The sequence below is a fragment of the Aptenodytes patagonicus genome, chromosome 1, assembly GCF_965638725.1.
Source record: "Aptenodytes patagonicus chromosome 1, bAptPat1.pri.cur, whole genome shotgun sequence".
Classification (NCBI taxonomy): domain Eukaryota; kingdom Metazoa; phylum Chordata; class Aves; order Sphenisciformes; family Spheniscidae; genus Aptenodytes; species Aptenodytes patagonicus.
The window spans coordinates 53,367,811-53,383,280 of record NC_134949.1 but is presented as its reverse complement, the minus strand read 5'-3'; the positions used below and the strand labels follow the sequence as shown (position 1 = coordinate 53,383,280).

At 38.2% G+C, this 15,470-nt stretch overlaps 1 protein-coding gene across 3 annotated transcripts in view; it reads right to left on the bottom strand.

Moving 5' to 3' along the window:
• Positions 1–15,384, bottom strand: part of APAF1 (apoptotic peptidase activating factor 1) — a 42,627-nt gene extending 27,243 nt beyond the window's left edge. For 2 of the 3 annotated variants that reach the window (XM_076335242.1, XM_076335258.1), the window contains exons 1-11: positions 15,339–15,384; positions 15,048–15,087; positions 13,299–13,440; positions 12,819–13,008; positions 11,343–11,540; positions 10,129–10,312; positions 6,173–6,285; positions 5,505–5,636; positions 4,857–5,095; positions 4,138–4,305; positions 3,156–3,287 (exon numbers count right to left, since the gene is read on the bottom strand). In XM_076335242.1, the coding sequence (XP_076191357.1) occupies positions 3,156–3,287; positions 4,138–4,305; positions 4,857–5,095; positions 5,505–5,636; positions 6,173–6,285; positions 10,129–10,312; positions 11,343–11,540; positions 12,819–13,008; positions 13,299–13,436 (1,494 nt within the window). In that variant the 5' untranslated portion in view covers positions 13,437–13,440; positions 15,048–15,087; positions 15,339–15,384. The remainder of the gene's footprint in view (positions 1–3,155; positions 3,288–4,137; positions 4,306–4,856; positions 5,096–5,504; positions 5,637–6,172; positions 6,286–10,128; positions 10,313–11,342; positions 11,541–12,818; positions 13,009–13,298; positions 13,441–15,047; positions 15,088–15,338) is intronic. The other variant, XM_076335250.1, reaches the window with a different exon arrangement.
• Between the last annotated feature and the right edge of the window lie 86 nt (positions 15,385–15,470).

Here is a 15,470-nt window from a genome sequence, read left to right as displayed (position 1 = left end):
GTGATCTGTTGTTCTTCCTAAGAGATGCTGAATTTGACTGAAAGAAAAATAGTCTGTTATAGTTGCATTTAACTTAAAAATGAGAAAGCTGCTTAAAAGGCAATCAGAAACTGCAAATAGAATTATTAGAATAGAAGACACTATTTCAGTTGGAAGGGACCTACAACGATCATCTAGTCCAATTGCCTGACCACTTCAGGGCTGACCAAAAGCTAAAGCATGTTATAAAGGGCATTGTCCAAATACCTCACTGACAGGCTTGGGGCATCGATGACCTCTGTAGGAAGCCCATTCCAGTGTTTGACCACCCTCTCGGTAAAGAAACGCTTCCTAATGTCCAGTCTAAACCTCCCCTGGCGCAGCTTTGAACCATTGCCACACGTCCTATCACTGGATACCAGGGAGAAGAGATCAGCACCTCCCTCTCCAGTTCTCCTCCTCAGGAAGCTGTAGAGAGCAATGAGGTCACCCCTCAGCCTCCTTTTCTCCAGACTAGACAAACCCACAGTCCTTAGTCACTCCTCATAGGACATGCCTTCCAGCTCTTTCACCAGCTTTGTTGCCCTCCTCTGAACGCATTCAAGGACCTTCACATCCATCTTAAATTGTGGGGCCCAGAACTGCACACCGCACTCAAGGTGAGGCCGCACCAATGCTGAACACAGCGGGATAATCACCTCTTTTGACCGGCTGGTTATACTGTGCTTGATGCACCCCAGGATGCGGTTTGCCATCCTGGCTGCCAGGGCACGCTGCTGACTCATACTGAGCCTGCTGTCAACCAGCACCCCCAGGTCCCTTTCTGCAGGGCTGCTCTCGTCAGTCACTCGTCTCCCAGTTTCTACTTGTGCCCAGTGTTACCCCGTCCTAGGTACAGAATCTGGCATTTGGACTTAGAATCATAGAATCATAGAATCATTGAGGTTGGAAAAGACTTGTTAAATTTCATCCCATTAATCATTGCCCAATGCTCCAATCTATCTAGATCCCTCTGCAAGGCCTCTTGTCCCTCAAGAGGGTTGACAGCATCTCCCAGTTTGGTATCATCAGCAAACTTGCTAATGGTGCATTCAACTCCTGTATCCAAATCGTTGATAAATATATTGAACAGAACTGGCCCTAGAATTGAACCCTGAGGAACACCGCTTGTGACTGGTCACCAGCCAGATGTAGCCCCCTTTGCTACAACCCCTTGAGCCCTGCTGTTCAGCCAGTTCTTCACCCTGCGCACCATGTACCTGCTCATCTCACAGTTGGACAACTTGTCCAGAAGGATGCTGTGAGGGACAGTATCAAAAGCCTTACTAAAATCCAGAAAAACTACATCCGCCGCCTTCCCTTCATCCACTAGGCGGGTGAACTTATCATGGAAGGGTATCAAATTAGTTAAATGGGACTTGCCCTTTGGGACCCCATGTTGACTGTGCCTGATGATTGCATTATTCTTTAAATGACTTTCAGTAGTACCCACTATAACCTTCTCCATAATTTTTCCAGGAACTGAGGTTAGACTAACAGGTCTGTAGTTCCCTGGGTCTTCCCTCACACCCTTCTTGTAAATTGTAATAACATTGGCTAGTTTCCAGTCAGCAGGGACCTCCCCAGACTCCCAAGACCTTTGGTAGATGATCGAGAGGGGTCCTGCCATAACATCCACTAGCTCCTTCAGTACTCTGGGATGAATCCCATTAGGCCCCATGAACTTGTGAACATTTAGCTGATACAGCTGGTCCCTTACAATTTCAGTGTCCACAGTTCCCACACTCGTGGTCCTCTGACTCAGGGGACCGGGCAGCCCAAGGTCCATCGGTATTATTAAAGACTGAGGCAAAAAAAAGCATTGAATGCCTCTGCTTTTTCTTCATCCCTGTTAGACAGGTGGCCATCTTCAACAAGTATCGGTCCAATGTTTTCTTTAGACTGCCTCTTGCTATTAACGTACTTAAAAAAGCTCTTCTTCTTAAAAAAAACATACTTGCTAGGATCAGAAAAACTGCTTAGAGACAACACTGCACAGGCTCAAAGTACATTCCAATTTAAAATCAGTAAATACCACAAGGATTAAAAGATTACATGGTTAAACAAAGAAAAAGAATACCTCCTATCTTTATTAGCCTTCCAACAAACAGAAATCATGTCTAAATAATGAGAAATAAGTAATATAAAGCATCTAAACTCTGGAAGCATACAGTCATAATGAGACAGGCTAAAGAATTCTGAGAAGCTAATTCTATAAAATGTAGAAAGGCTAATAATAAAAACATTTTTTCAATACGTTGAAATTAAAGGGATTGAGATAATGAAATAAGTATGATCCAAAAGACCATAGATTTGTAGCCCACATTAATTATGAAGGTTCCTATAAGATATAAATACACAAAGTGTATTTTGTACGATGAGTCAGATGAACCATCTCAAAAGAGGTTCAACTGAAAAGGTTTGAGTACATGTGAAATAAAGCAATTAGCAGCCAGGACCAAATGCTATTCAAGGCAAGAATTCTAAAGACGTTCAAGTGAAACTACTGCAGTATTAATCTTGCTGCATGATTTGCATCTTATACTAGCTCAGTACCTAAAGAACAGTAGGTGGCAAAAATGACAGCAATTTTTTAAAGGTGCCAAGGCAATCCTGGGAACAAGAGGTTTGCCCATCTAACTCTTACTAGATTTTTTTATGGCTGTTGAAATCTGGTAATACAGAGAATGAACTTTTACACATAAATCAGTATGACATAAGAGGGAAAAACTAACAAGACTTCTGTAGAAAAAAGTAACTAATCCAACCAAATTCTCTGAAGAAATCAACTTACCTGTATTATCATACAATAAAGTGAGCCTGGGTTTTCAAAAAAGTTTAGAGAAGATTTCTTATCAAAAACTTCTTCAAAAGGAAAAGAAAAAACACAAGCTATTATGATACAAAATAAGAAAACTTCTCAAGAACTGGTTGAAAAGACAAGACACAAAGGATAGAAATAAAGTAGTTTTCATAACAGTGATTATCAGTGGAGTCCCTAAAGGACTCTATGTTGAGTGTTTACCTATCTGCACAAAAGCCTGGGAGAAGAGAAGTTCAAGTGGGAAAAAGCCTGGGGAAAGGCAGGGGTAAGGGCGGATCGAGAAGGGAAATGGAGGACACTAATCAGAACTCACCTTCTGCATGTTGGCACCAGCCATGTGGTAAGCTAGAAAGTTATACCAGTACATGCAATCCTCTTGAGATGGAACAGGCGTATTAAGTTTGTAATATTTCTTGTATTGATTTACTATGTTTTTATGTAGCTCCTGCAATGTGAATCAAAACACACTTTCAGTTAATACTATACCAAGGTATGGACTGGTTTCAGTTTTGAGGAATTATAATTATTAACAATATTATATTTTATATAGTATTGAAGAATATTATTATTAATTATCATTATTATTTCTCAATCATTGTATGTCAACAAATTAAATAAGAAAAGCTTACCTTCCAAAACTGCACACTTAACCTAATTTATTGCTTAAAACTTCCCCAGAAATATTCTCTGGATATTAAAAGACAGAAAAGCAAGCTGTTAACCTTCCTTCTTAGGTTGAGAACAGCTATCAAATCACTCTTCACATTAAATGTGGGTAGCCAACAAAAAAAGACCCTTACATAGGTAGATCTAAAGCAAGTCTAAAAACTTGCCTTTTCTTCCTATCTACTCTTTCTGCCCGGTCCTTCAGAACTGATAAATTTATTGGGCCCAACTTACAGGTCTTCTCCCTCCAAGTATTGCCTTAAATTGAAAAAAAGGAGTAAAAAGCACTCCTCTGTATTAAAGAAGAAACTTCCTATTCTGGTAGGGTCTTGATGCCTTTGGAATCATTGGTGAAACATTCCATCTCCTGCTGGAAATGTCTTTGACAGAGACATAATGGATACAGTCTTCTCTCAGTTTAGTTTTTCAGCTCCAAATGGAACCATCATGAAAATCACTCCACAGTTTCAAGTTGAAAATAAATGTTTTTAATTAGTCAGCATTAACTTTAACAGCATTGTGGACCTATTTTATGAAGCTACTCTGGATACTATTTAACAGAGGAGTATTTTCTGAAGAATGCCCAGCTTTGGAGAGTAAAATTAAAAGTATATTAGTCAATGCCATACCTGAAGCTGGTTGCGATTCTTCTCTGTAAGGAAGTCAAGTTGAAGATCATGTAAATAATAATGGAATGACTTCCCATTACGATCACAGAACAATAGCGATTTGTTAACAAATTCCTGTAGTATATCTTCAACTTCTTCAGTTTCCATATCCCAAAGAATACAGAGAACCTAAAAAAGCACATTAAGACAAAAAAGAATCAGAACTAAGGGGTAATATGACTTGTATAAATATCATAAAAGGCTACCAATTAACTGACAACAAAATACATGCTAACAAATATACACATATTACAAATGGTAATAAATTCAGTAAGTTACCAATTCTTCCATACCAAACTATAGGACAGATAATATAAGTTATCCCATCTTTTGTCTACTTGGGCTGATTTATGGTGATCGTATCTTTTTCTTAAAGGAGACAAATTTCACATAACAGTTTTTAAGCCTTCAGAGAGCTCAATTACAATCTAATTAAAGAACTATATACGGAATGCATATTAAACTAACATGAATACATTTATTCAGTTACAATTTTTTAGTTTCACTACTGGCCATAAAAGTGATGATACAATAATGGACCTGACCTACCCAATCTAGCAATTACTATTAAGTTACATGCAGCATAAGTTATACACAACAGTTATAACTTTTATGAATTCTTCAAAGTTATTGTTTGTATCTCACTAAAAACTATGAGATTTCTGCATTGCTGTTATTACCTTAGTAGGTACTTTAACATCTTTTGGGAGGATAGAGAGGTCTTTGTAGTAGTCTTTATAATTGTCATTCAGTTGCTCAACACTTATGGACATTGCTTCATCAAGGGCTTCATAATCATAAGAAGAAGATTTTCTTATTCTTTTAAACTGCTTATTCTGCAGCTGTTTGAGATAGTATTCCCAACGACTAGGGAAGTCCCGTAATAATGCACCTATCAAGGATATCACAAGAGGAGAACCTGAAGGAAAAGATTAATTTAATGTTAGAGGTTTTCAAGGAACACAATCCAATAGTTTAGTCAAGTGGTTGAATAAACCAGGTAATTTTCCCAATACATTGATTAAATTCTTGAGGTGTGGAGAACAGACAAACAAAACATGTCATCCATGTAAACATCTGCAAACTCACCAAATTTAAGTGTAATAGGGGGGCAGGGGGAAGATACACTGAAGAAAACTACTCAAAAATCAACATGAGACACTTATTTAGTTTAAAAAAAAAAAACAAAAAGCATTTAACAAACACTTGTGTTTTACTTAAGGCATACAGTATTAAAGAATGTTCCCTCCTCTTTCTAGGTCAAAACCTAGAAGAAAAAAAAAAATACATTCGGTGATAAATGGTATGTTAAAGAGCAGCAAGTATACCTTTGCATTCCCTTACAAGGCAGTTAGCTTGTTCTGGCAGTTCTGATATTTTCATATTCACAAACAGGGATAAAATCTCCAGTCCTTTCTCATGTGCTAGTCCACTTTCCACATGAACCTCATATTTATTGCCTAGACATAGAAACATGGAAAAAATTTAAAAGAATGTAAAAAATCCTATGGAAATTGAGAGTATTTTTGAAGCAGAATCTGGAGCAAAGGACCTGGCTCATGATTTTATGCGTAGCATTTTATATGCTTAGTACTAAGAAGAGTATAAATTCTACTTATCAGAATCAAGTTTGCATTAGAGAGACAAAAAAATTAGACTATAACCTAATAATTACAAATGCATTATGGGCATGTCGTAGCAGTGACTGCTTAATAGCGTAGAGATGATCAGTCTAACAGCAGCGGTGTCACACAGGTTAATTTATCCTGTTGAGAATCATTGCACTCTTCAGTGTAGACATGTAACTTTCAGGATAACATATAACATCTATTTCATGAAGAGCATAAAGTCTTACAGAGCAGAATTCTAAAACTTTGCCACTTGTGCACAAGTTAATAGACATAGATACTATCAAGTTCTTTTAAAAGTTCACAAAAACAAATTGCATACATATACACACACAATCTGTGGTGCAGGAGAGGAAACTGTTCCTTACCAGCCACAGCATCTGTTACACTCCTGTCCCTGCTGGTGATAAGAACCTGACATTGATTATCAAATGCTTTTAATACCCAGGAATCCCAAATGTCATCCAGGATCAAAAGAGATCTAGTGCAAGAAGAAATATTGCAGATTTCAGATCAACTATTAATGCTAAGATACAGTATTTCATTTTAATAATGAAAGAACATTTTCAGAATTTACAACGTATCACTGCATAATTTTTATATTAATATGTAAAATATCTTAAGAGGGCATTAAATACTGTGCAAGAAAGCTGAACGCAAGTACCTAAAAAAATAAGTTTTTAACATTTACTGCTGTATAGCTACAATTGAAGTGTAAACAATTAAGTTTTGAGCAATATTTCCATTAGTAGATGCCAGAAAAAACAGAAATATTTATTCTGTTTTTCATGTCATCAGATACCATAAATGAAGAAAAAAGTTGTATAGGACTAGATAACAACTCTGCTTGACACAGGCTAGTGATAAGCTTTGTGGGAGAAACCATTTCAGTTTCCTTTTGACTGGAGAGTTTTCAGTTTTGTTCTTGTGTCTTTGGAAAGCTGTATGAGACTAATCCTCTTGTGAAGGAATTGTCTTGGATGATGAGGCTTTTTTTACATAAACAACATTTTATAGTGACTACCTATTCAAATCCTATGGCTAGTCACATTTGTAGGTTACTACATGGAATCTCACCAGAATAATGTATAGTAGACTTCCCTACACCTGCCTATATCTGACAAACAAGTTACTGAAAACTGTTTTTAATAGGTTGGTTCCAAGGGAGCAAGAAGACAAAAAGATTGGCTGGCAAGTAGATTTATGAAAAGAAATACGAGTTGTTTGCATTCTGTGTGTTTTGTGGAGGAAAGTAAGTTATTGAAACCCAATCCTGTAGATTGTTTACATTTACTGCCTTTTTTTTAAAGGGATAGCGTTTTCAGCTACACTAATCAATTCCCACTGAAGCATGCCAAGACTTCCCGCATTTTTCTTCAGCTAAATGACACTTATGCTATCAATGCCTAAAATAAGGATTTTATCCTTCATAAACAAGTGCATACACATTATACCACATTTTCAAAGTTGCATATAAGTATTGGATACCCATATTTCATTTTTATACAATTCCTCTGTTAACACTCCTTTGATAAATCAGAACGTTTACAAGAATACTATCATAGCCATAAATAATTAATTTTGTGGTACTTTCACATTTGAAAATATGTTGGACAGTATGAATTACAACCTGCTTTTATGTTTTTAATTAATCTGAGAACTTCAAAGTCCTCCCAATCTTTTGGTACCAGTGACTTTCTTCTCCAACCACACCAACAAATCTTAATACTAATTAGGACTACTAAAAAAACCAACCAACCAAAGAAAAAAGCCCAAAACACTGTGATAACAATCACAGGAGATTCAAATCTGAAATTTCTTACTTTAAAGAATATCATAGCTTCAATTTCTTCAACTATAATCCAACAAAATACATTATGCCATTTTGCTCTGAAAGTTTTCATTTGACTAATACTTTAATCCCAAGAAATGTGCTGGATTCACAATTGGAATCCTTTGACTAATACTTTATGCCCAAGAAATGTACTGGGTTGACTATCTGAATCCAAAAATAGCTGAAATGACTTTTTGTCACCAAAGAGAATTCCAGTACAGAACAAGCTCCACAAGCTGCAGAATTTGCGAAGCTTGGTTTCCAATACACTTGCACCATATGAACCTCACTCTCCAGTACATTCCCCTCTACCTCATCCCACGCCCACTATGATTTCCCAGATAACCCATCATTGGCAAGACTTTCAGTTTGTTCTTACAACATTCTCACATATACCTAAGTGGGCAGGATGCAGCACAGGTTGTAGCCTGTTCCCAGCTCATGTATTCAAGCTGGCCAATTAGCAAGACAACAAAGTACGTTTCCCTTCAATTCATTCTGTGTACTCCTTTTCGCCACTGAAGGCACCTACTTGGATTTCTCTTCTTTATCCAACTGTCAATTTTCTTAAACTTACAGAATTTTCAAAGATACAAAGTTCCTACCTTTACAGTCAATTTTGGCAATATGCTCAAAGCATTTAGGATAGAGGAGGAGAAGGGAAAGGATAAACAGGACTAAGATGAACAGTGTGATCATGTTAATATGGTTTTGAAATGATGAAAAGCAGTCAGACTAGTAAAGTTTTACAATAAATTCTTGTCCCTTTCCTTGAGATGCAGTCATTCTCTGCAATGCTCCTATCTAACATCTGTTACTTTATCTTGAAACAGATTAATGAACATTGCCAGGTCAACAGCATCCTACATGAGATATCTGGCAGTCTATAAGGAAGACACTGCCACAGCTGGCATTGAAATGCCCTCAAATAAAACCAAGTGCCTAATTGTTTCCAAAGCTGGTATTTTCTCTTTTCCCCTTAGTTTCCTCGGCATACAGGTGCTCTTTTGACAAAACACAAGTAGTACCTCTTAAATTACTCACTTTGCGCACTACAAACAATATAGCATAGCACAGTATATTAACCATGTTAGGTTGTCATGTTACTTGGCTATACAGTAGCTGCCAACTTCTGGAACAGTTCATGATGCCATAGGGATACATCTTAAAAGAAAATAGCACACAGTTCTCCCTTCTACTCAGAAGAGACTGTAAGGTTGTGCATGAATTAAACATCCAAATTCTTCTGTATTGAAGAGTTTTGTTAATGAACAAAAAATAACAAGAATTGTGTCAATGAAGACAACCACTCAACATACTTCAGGGAAACCTGCAATTTCAGTTGAAAGTGTTTTGTTTGCACTTTTCATATAAGACTTCCACAAAAAATGAGATTTCTTGTGAAGGACCTGGCAGTGTTTTTCAAATCTTTTCTTTGCAAGAAAGATTTCCCCCACCACCACGCCGTACAAAAATGCCAGTATTCCTCTACTCTATGTCATCTATAAAGATCACAAGGTTGGAGTATTATTCCTGAGATATCTCGCTCAGGTGCAGGCTTGTTTAGTTTAGTACAGATTTTACCAGAGAGTAATGAAATCCTCAACAAATAACAAAAACTATTGCTCAAAGATGAAAAAAGCCATGCAGTGACTGAGATGCTGCTTGATTAAATCAAGTCACTTTTCCTGAAGTTTGAAAGCAATTGGTTTCTTGGCGATAATTGATCATATCACGAAAACCTGCTTTCACTTTGATAACTCTAGACCAAACACTTTAAAAAGACATCACCTGTTCCGGAAAGGAAAATTTTTCTGCAGTGATACACATCCTTTTACTGCTGTATGATCCTCACACATCAGTGAAGCATTCTACGTACACAATGAGAACACTGAAAGTTAGAGCAATTCTTATTTCCAGCTGTTTGTTCCCAACCTTCAACAACTAATAATTTTTCAAGCGAATATGACTCCTGCACAGATGGTTAACATATTTTGTTAGCAGAAGCCTTACTAGCCTACTAAATATATTCATATCCAGGATAAGCCTACAACGTGTCCCTTAAGTTACTCCATTAAAAAACCCCAACTAAACAGGGACAGAGTTATACTATGTATATTACACACCTGCCTCTAGCAACTGTTTACCCTTCAGCTTTGGTACACTTATCTGAACTTATTTATTCTTTTATCATATGCAAGTCAGTAATTTAGAAAATTTTACCAGGAATCCCTACACAAGAATCAAAATTCTAGAAGTATTGTTAACTTCACCTTGAATAACACTTCCCAATTATCTACAGTAAAACAGGAAAAGGGAAAGCAAAAAGTGGAAGAGTTAGGAAGTTGGTTTAAAAAAAACCAAACAAACCAACACAAACACACCACAGAGACATATAACCACAACACAGACACCGTAGCCGATTAGACCAAAGTTACTCTGCGAAGTTTTATCAGTTAAAAGAACAGTGTTTCATTTTACTGACATCACCTGGGATATTTGCGTAGCATCAGCAAACGAAGACGATCTTTAGCCTCCTCAATGTTAAGTGGTGGCCTTTGTGAAATAGTAGAGTCATTTTCTAATCTACTCCAGAGATTCTGAAGTTTTATTAGGAGCCCTGCTTTGTCCTGTTTTCCCACAGAGACCCAGTGAACTCCTCCTGGAAAGTAATCTAACAAGAAAAGCAATATTATGCCATACATTTTAAATCAGAAATATTTAATAGCAGCTTACAATAGCAATCAATAACTCAATTTCAAATAAATATGAAACTTTAAAGTCTATTGCAAGTCAACCTTGCAACTCTACCATTAACACAGAAGGATGGTTCTACAAGACCACTATTTTTTTTTTATTTTTAAAGGAACAGGCTCTGTAGGGCAAGTTCCCACAGAGAATTCATACTGCCACTGATGCTGTCGTCCCTCCCCTCTATGTGCCTTCCTGCCTGTCCCTCGACAACCCCTTCTGCGTCCATCTTCCTGCTAGTCTGACTTGGCACTTACTTTTTTCACCCTGTACTACTGCAGGAGTTCAGAGGCTGGAATGTGAAAATTATCCCAAAACAGTGAACAAGAAGGCATCTAGAAGCGTCAGCTGCAGCAGAGGATGCTGTAGTTTCTATCCCTACATCATGTTTTCTAATGCCTAAGTCCCACTTTCGCCTCCAAGTGTCTTATGTGGGGAGGGGGGGGAAATAATTAAATGGTTTCATTTATGGTCTGCTTTAAGCTAAAGTGATACTAGTGTAAATCACTCCACAAATGCCTGCCTTTATTATAATACATGCAAAAGTTAGAGCAAGATTTTTTTAAACTCACATAGCAAGGGGAAGAGTCTGAGCATTTAACAAGAAATGACCAAAAGAAATATAAACTAAATATTATTATTTTGCACTAACAGAAGTAACAATTTCAAGTTAATTAAGGATGTATCTACTTTCATAAACCGAAGCAGATTCCAAAGTGAAAAGCTATTCAGAATCTTTTCCCGTAAATTAGTAAGATATTTAGTGGTCCTAGAGCACTAAATGGTTATGAAAGCTGTAAGTTGCAAGCAAATATTTCAGAAGCACCTAAGGAATTTAGAAACCTAAATCCTAAATTACTTTCAAGATGACATAAGATACTTGGCCACGTATGTCCAATATGCGTATACCTGTAGTGATTTTTATAAAAATATAGATGTTTTTCTAAGAGTACCTTCCAAGAGCTGATGATCCCTTAAAGCTTCTGCTGTTAAAACAGTCTTCCCACAACCTGCCATTCCATAAACTGTGACCCAGCCTGGATCGCTTCCCAAGCAGCACAGTTTCTGTTTAATAGCATCTACCAGTTTTGGCCGAGTGACAAACACAACCGGTCTCTGTGGTACGCCTCCTTCGCAGAGAATTGTCTTAACTAAAGTTAAAAACAAGAAATGTGAAAATAAAAAGTAATTTCTAAACGTGATGCCTCTTCAAACCAAACAAGTCCCCACCCCAAATAACTAGTGGGCTCCCCCCCCAAACTTGTGTCCCATACAAATGCTCTAAAAACTACTGGGCTCACAATACCAAATACTGAAAAAAGATGGCTTTTTGGAAATAAATTACTTAACAGGTAACTAGCTTCCCACCTAAAATAGTGTCCCAATTAATAACTACATTATCTGCAAGCTAGTTACATCAATTCCTAGAAGTGAAAAGATAATTTACAGCTCCAGTAGAAACTGTGGCAAACAAACAAACACAGGAGCTCAACATTACTATACCCAACTGCCAAGTCACTTTCTCAGCCAGAAGTTACTGCCCCATTGGATGCAGCAGAAAAGAAAACCACAAAATAAAAGCCTTACACAGCATGCTAACCGCACAGCACTGTGGTCCAAGCAAGACTTCCTTTGATTTAAGCTAAGATAGCACGACTTGCAATAGAGCAGGTAAAGCATAGCAGGAAAGGAAATATGCGCTTTATCTGTTCACTGCTGGCCACAAAGTGGCCATATGCAGTGCCATATTATACTGATAAGCTTTAGGAAATCTTAGTCAAGTAATCAAAATTCCACGTGTCTAGGACATTTCTTAAAATGTAGAGTGACAGTAAACATGGCATTTAGTCATATGCAGTTAGAAGGTATTGCCCATTAGAAACTACCAGTTTATTTCATGTCAATCAAAAATGATACTGATGACAATGTATGTAAAAGTTAGGAACTCTGTAGGGTAACTGAAAGATCTGGTGGAGAGAATTAAGCAACCTAGATCAGCTATTAGAATGTAGGCTGAGAGATTACAGATCACTGTTCAAGAGAAATGTCAGAATTTTGGAGGCTACAACTTTTTATGTTAGATTCAACTTCTTTAATATATACAAACAAGAGTCTTTCTTTCACATACAACAAAAACGTTACAATTTAGAGAAATCTGTGAGAGCTTCAGGTTTCCTGTCTTTTAAAATAAACATTACTAAATATGAACATTTTCAAGATGACCTACAAAAGTCATAATTGTTGTAACTCTCCTGCCATATTAAATACATGAAATACAGAAATACTGACTACTACACTACCAAAACAAGTGAATGCACCAACTACTCCTTTTCCATTGGAACAGCTATTATAGATAGTCACTTAGCAAGGAATAAAAAATACAATTTCTCTTTACTTTCAAGCACAGGGATTGCTCAAGTTATACTGACCGTACGAAGTCATTCCATCCATTGAACTCTTTCTATTACCAGAGGAGATGGCAGGGATGCCATCCTGAAGAAGCGCAGCAAGATCTCTGTACCCTTCATGAAGTAGTGCATTATAAAAGGATCTATATGAATTATTATCTTTTGTAAGAATAATGTTTATTAGCATAGCTGCTCGCTCCTTCTGTGTATTCTAGAAAAAACATTAAAAGAGATGTTATAAAAAACTAAGAGACCTTAGAAATTATCTAATCTATGACTGTCAATCATAGACTGTGTTTATAGCCTTCAACTATGAAATAGCCTTCAACTTAACCAAGCTCTTAACTCAACCTTATGAAGTGTGATAAAAACTGCATGCTAGGCATATGCTTAAGAATTTGCTGAATCCAGGAATGAGATAGACAGAAAGTATTATTATTAAAAAGAAAGATAAAACATGCGAGCAGACTAGGAAGATAAAAAACAGTGAGACAATTCTACCTGTTGTTTCACTTTCTCCTCCTCCTGTAACGTCAGTACTTCATCAGAAATCATGCGATCCATAATATAAGAGGTCTTGATATCTTTTTCCAGTGCTTGGCGATTCATAAGTAAGTAATTTCTACTCTTCACATCCATATTTCTTCAGCGTTTAAAAAAAAAAAAAAGTCAAGGCAGAATCAGAACATAACTTACAAGTACAAGGAAAAGAGTTTTAAAATGGCTTATGAATTTTGGTTTTAAAGTCAGAAAAAGTAGCAGAGCAGCTGCATTAGTGCAAAATACAGTGAAGTTTCAGGCAAGTTCATACTACAAACTGCAGAAAGCTAAAAAATTTAGGTGTCTTTTTTGTTTGGGTTTTTTTTTCTTTCTGTCTTGATAAAGAGACTTTCATACTATTGTTATATGAATTTAATTACACTGTTTATGACCCACTAGTCCAGCTTGGCTGGACGGTACAGCATCATCAAGAAAACACTGGGAAAATCTAATATCATTCCTTTTCAACAGAGTAAAAAAAGGCATATTAATAGCACACAAGCTACTGTGAATATGCATAGTATTTTTAAATATTATTTAGATGCCATATGCTATTATGTTTAATAAAAACATCCAGCTGAGCATTATTGCAATTAATCTGACTACAGTATTTCTCTGACTCCTCCACTTGGAGGCATATAAAGCAGGTATAAAAAGAATTTCAAACTCTAACAACTAATTAGACTCATAGTAAAACTCTTGTGCTCACTACGTGATTGGAAGTTTTCATTAAAAAAGCAGATATGTACCGCTGATTTGTGGAGGGAAAAAAAAAATCTGAGTCTTTTCCACATTTCTATTAATTTCTGCTTATGAACACTTGCAGAACTAAAGAATCACAGTCTGTACAAGCTTCTCACATACTAGGAACTTGCTAAATGTCTCTGTGAAAAGTTTTCTCCCCTCCCAGTACACCCCTCAAATTTTTGAAACCCTTGGATCATGTGATTGGGACAACAGGATGCGAAAGAGGGCTCATCTTGTGGCTGAGAGCACTGGACAGAATTACAACAGAAAATAAACTCCCTGTGTACCAAATCCGATGAGATAAACTCAATTTTGTCTCCAACTCCAGGACTCCATACAAGTACACTTGGATCTCGACACACAATGGAAGATGGAGCACCCAACAGAGCCAATGACTGAGCTATACCTTCCTTTGTCAGCATCTGATACACAACTATAAATTTTCATTCTTCCTCTGCCATAAAAAAAAAATTGCCTGAAGATGATATAAGGTGAAAACTGTTGTCTACCATGCAAAGGCTTTTCAGTACTGATCAGCTGCCCCTGAGACCCCCTAATGATCAAAACGATCTCCCTGATCACACTCCTGCGCAACAACCAAAGATTGCAAGCTCCTTCACAGAGCAACTCTGCAGCTGCCTGCAGAAGTGTTCACCTTTTCCTTCACCTCCTTCAGGAGCCAGGCAGATGCAGAACAGCTGCCTTTGGATAAGCCCGCGATGGAGTGCCTCTTCCACCGCACTGACAGAATTTCCTGTTTTCACTGAAAATTACGTGGTTAGGAAAGTCTTCTATCCTACCTTTACCCCACCGCACCGCTTACGAAGGGGACGTGAAAGCTCTTTGCTACTCCCAGTGGAAAACCGTCCACGTTAAAAATAATAAATAAATAATAACGCTACTACACAGGTAAAGCAACTGCAAAAGGAAAACAAGCCCCAAACACACAAAACAAAGGATTACCTCACACCCAGACACGCCTCACCGGAGCCGCCGTTACCAGCTGCAGGGAAAACGAAACAGAAACCGGAGGGCTCAGACCAGGCGCCCGCCGCCGACCCCCACCCCGCCGGGCCGGGGGGGTCTGCCCGGCCACCACCGCAACTTTCCCCCCAAGGCGGGGGATGCAAGCCGCCTCCGCTGCGGAGGGCTCCGGAGCCCCGGGCTGGAGTCAGCCTCAGGGGAGCCGCGGCGAAACCGCCCGGGCACGGCCCTTCCTCGTCCCCTGCCCCCGTCTCCGCCACGGCCGCTCACCTGGCGGGCAGCGCGGGGCCGTCAGGAGCCGCCGGCAACAAGTTCTCGCCTCGCCCCGAGGAGAAGTCGCTACCCCTCACTGGGGAAGCAGCGCACCGCGAGCACTTCCTCCTTCCGGGCCCGGGGGTGGGA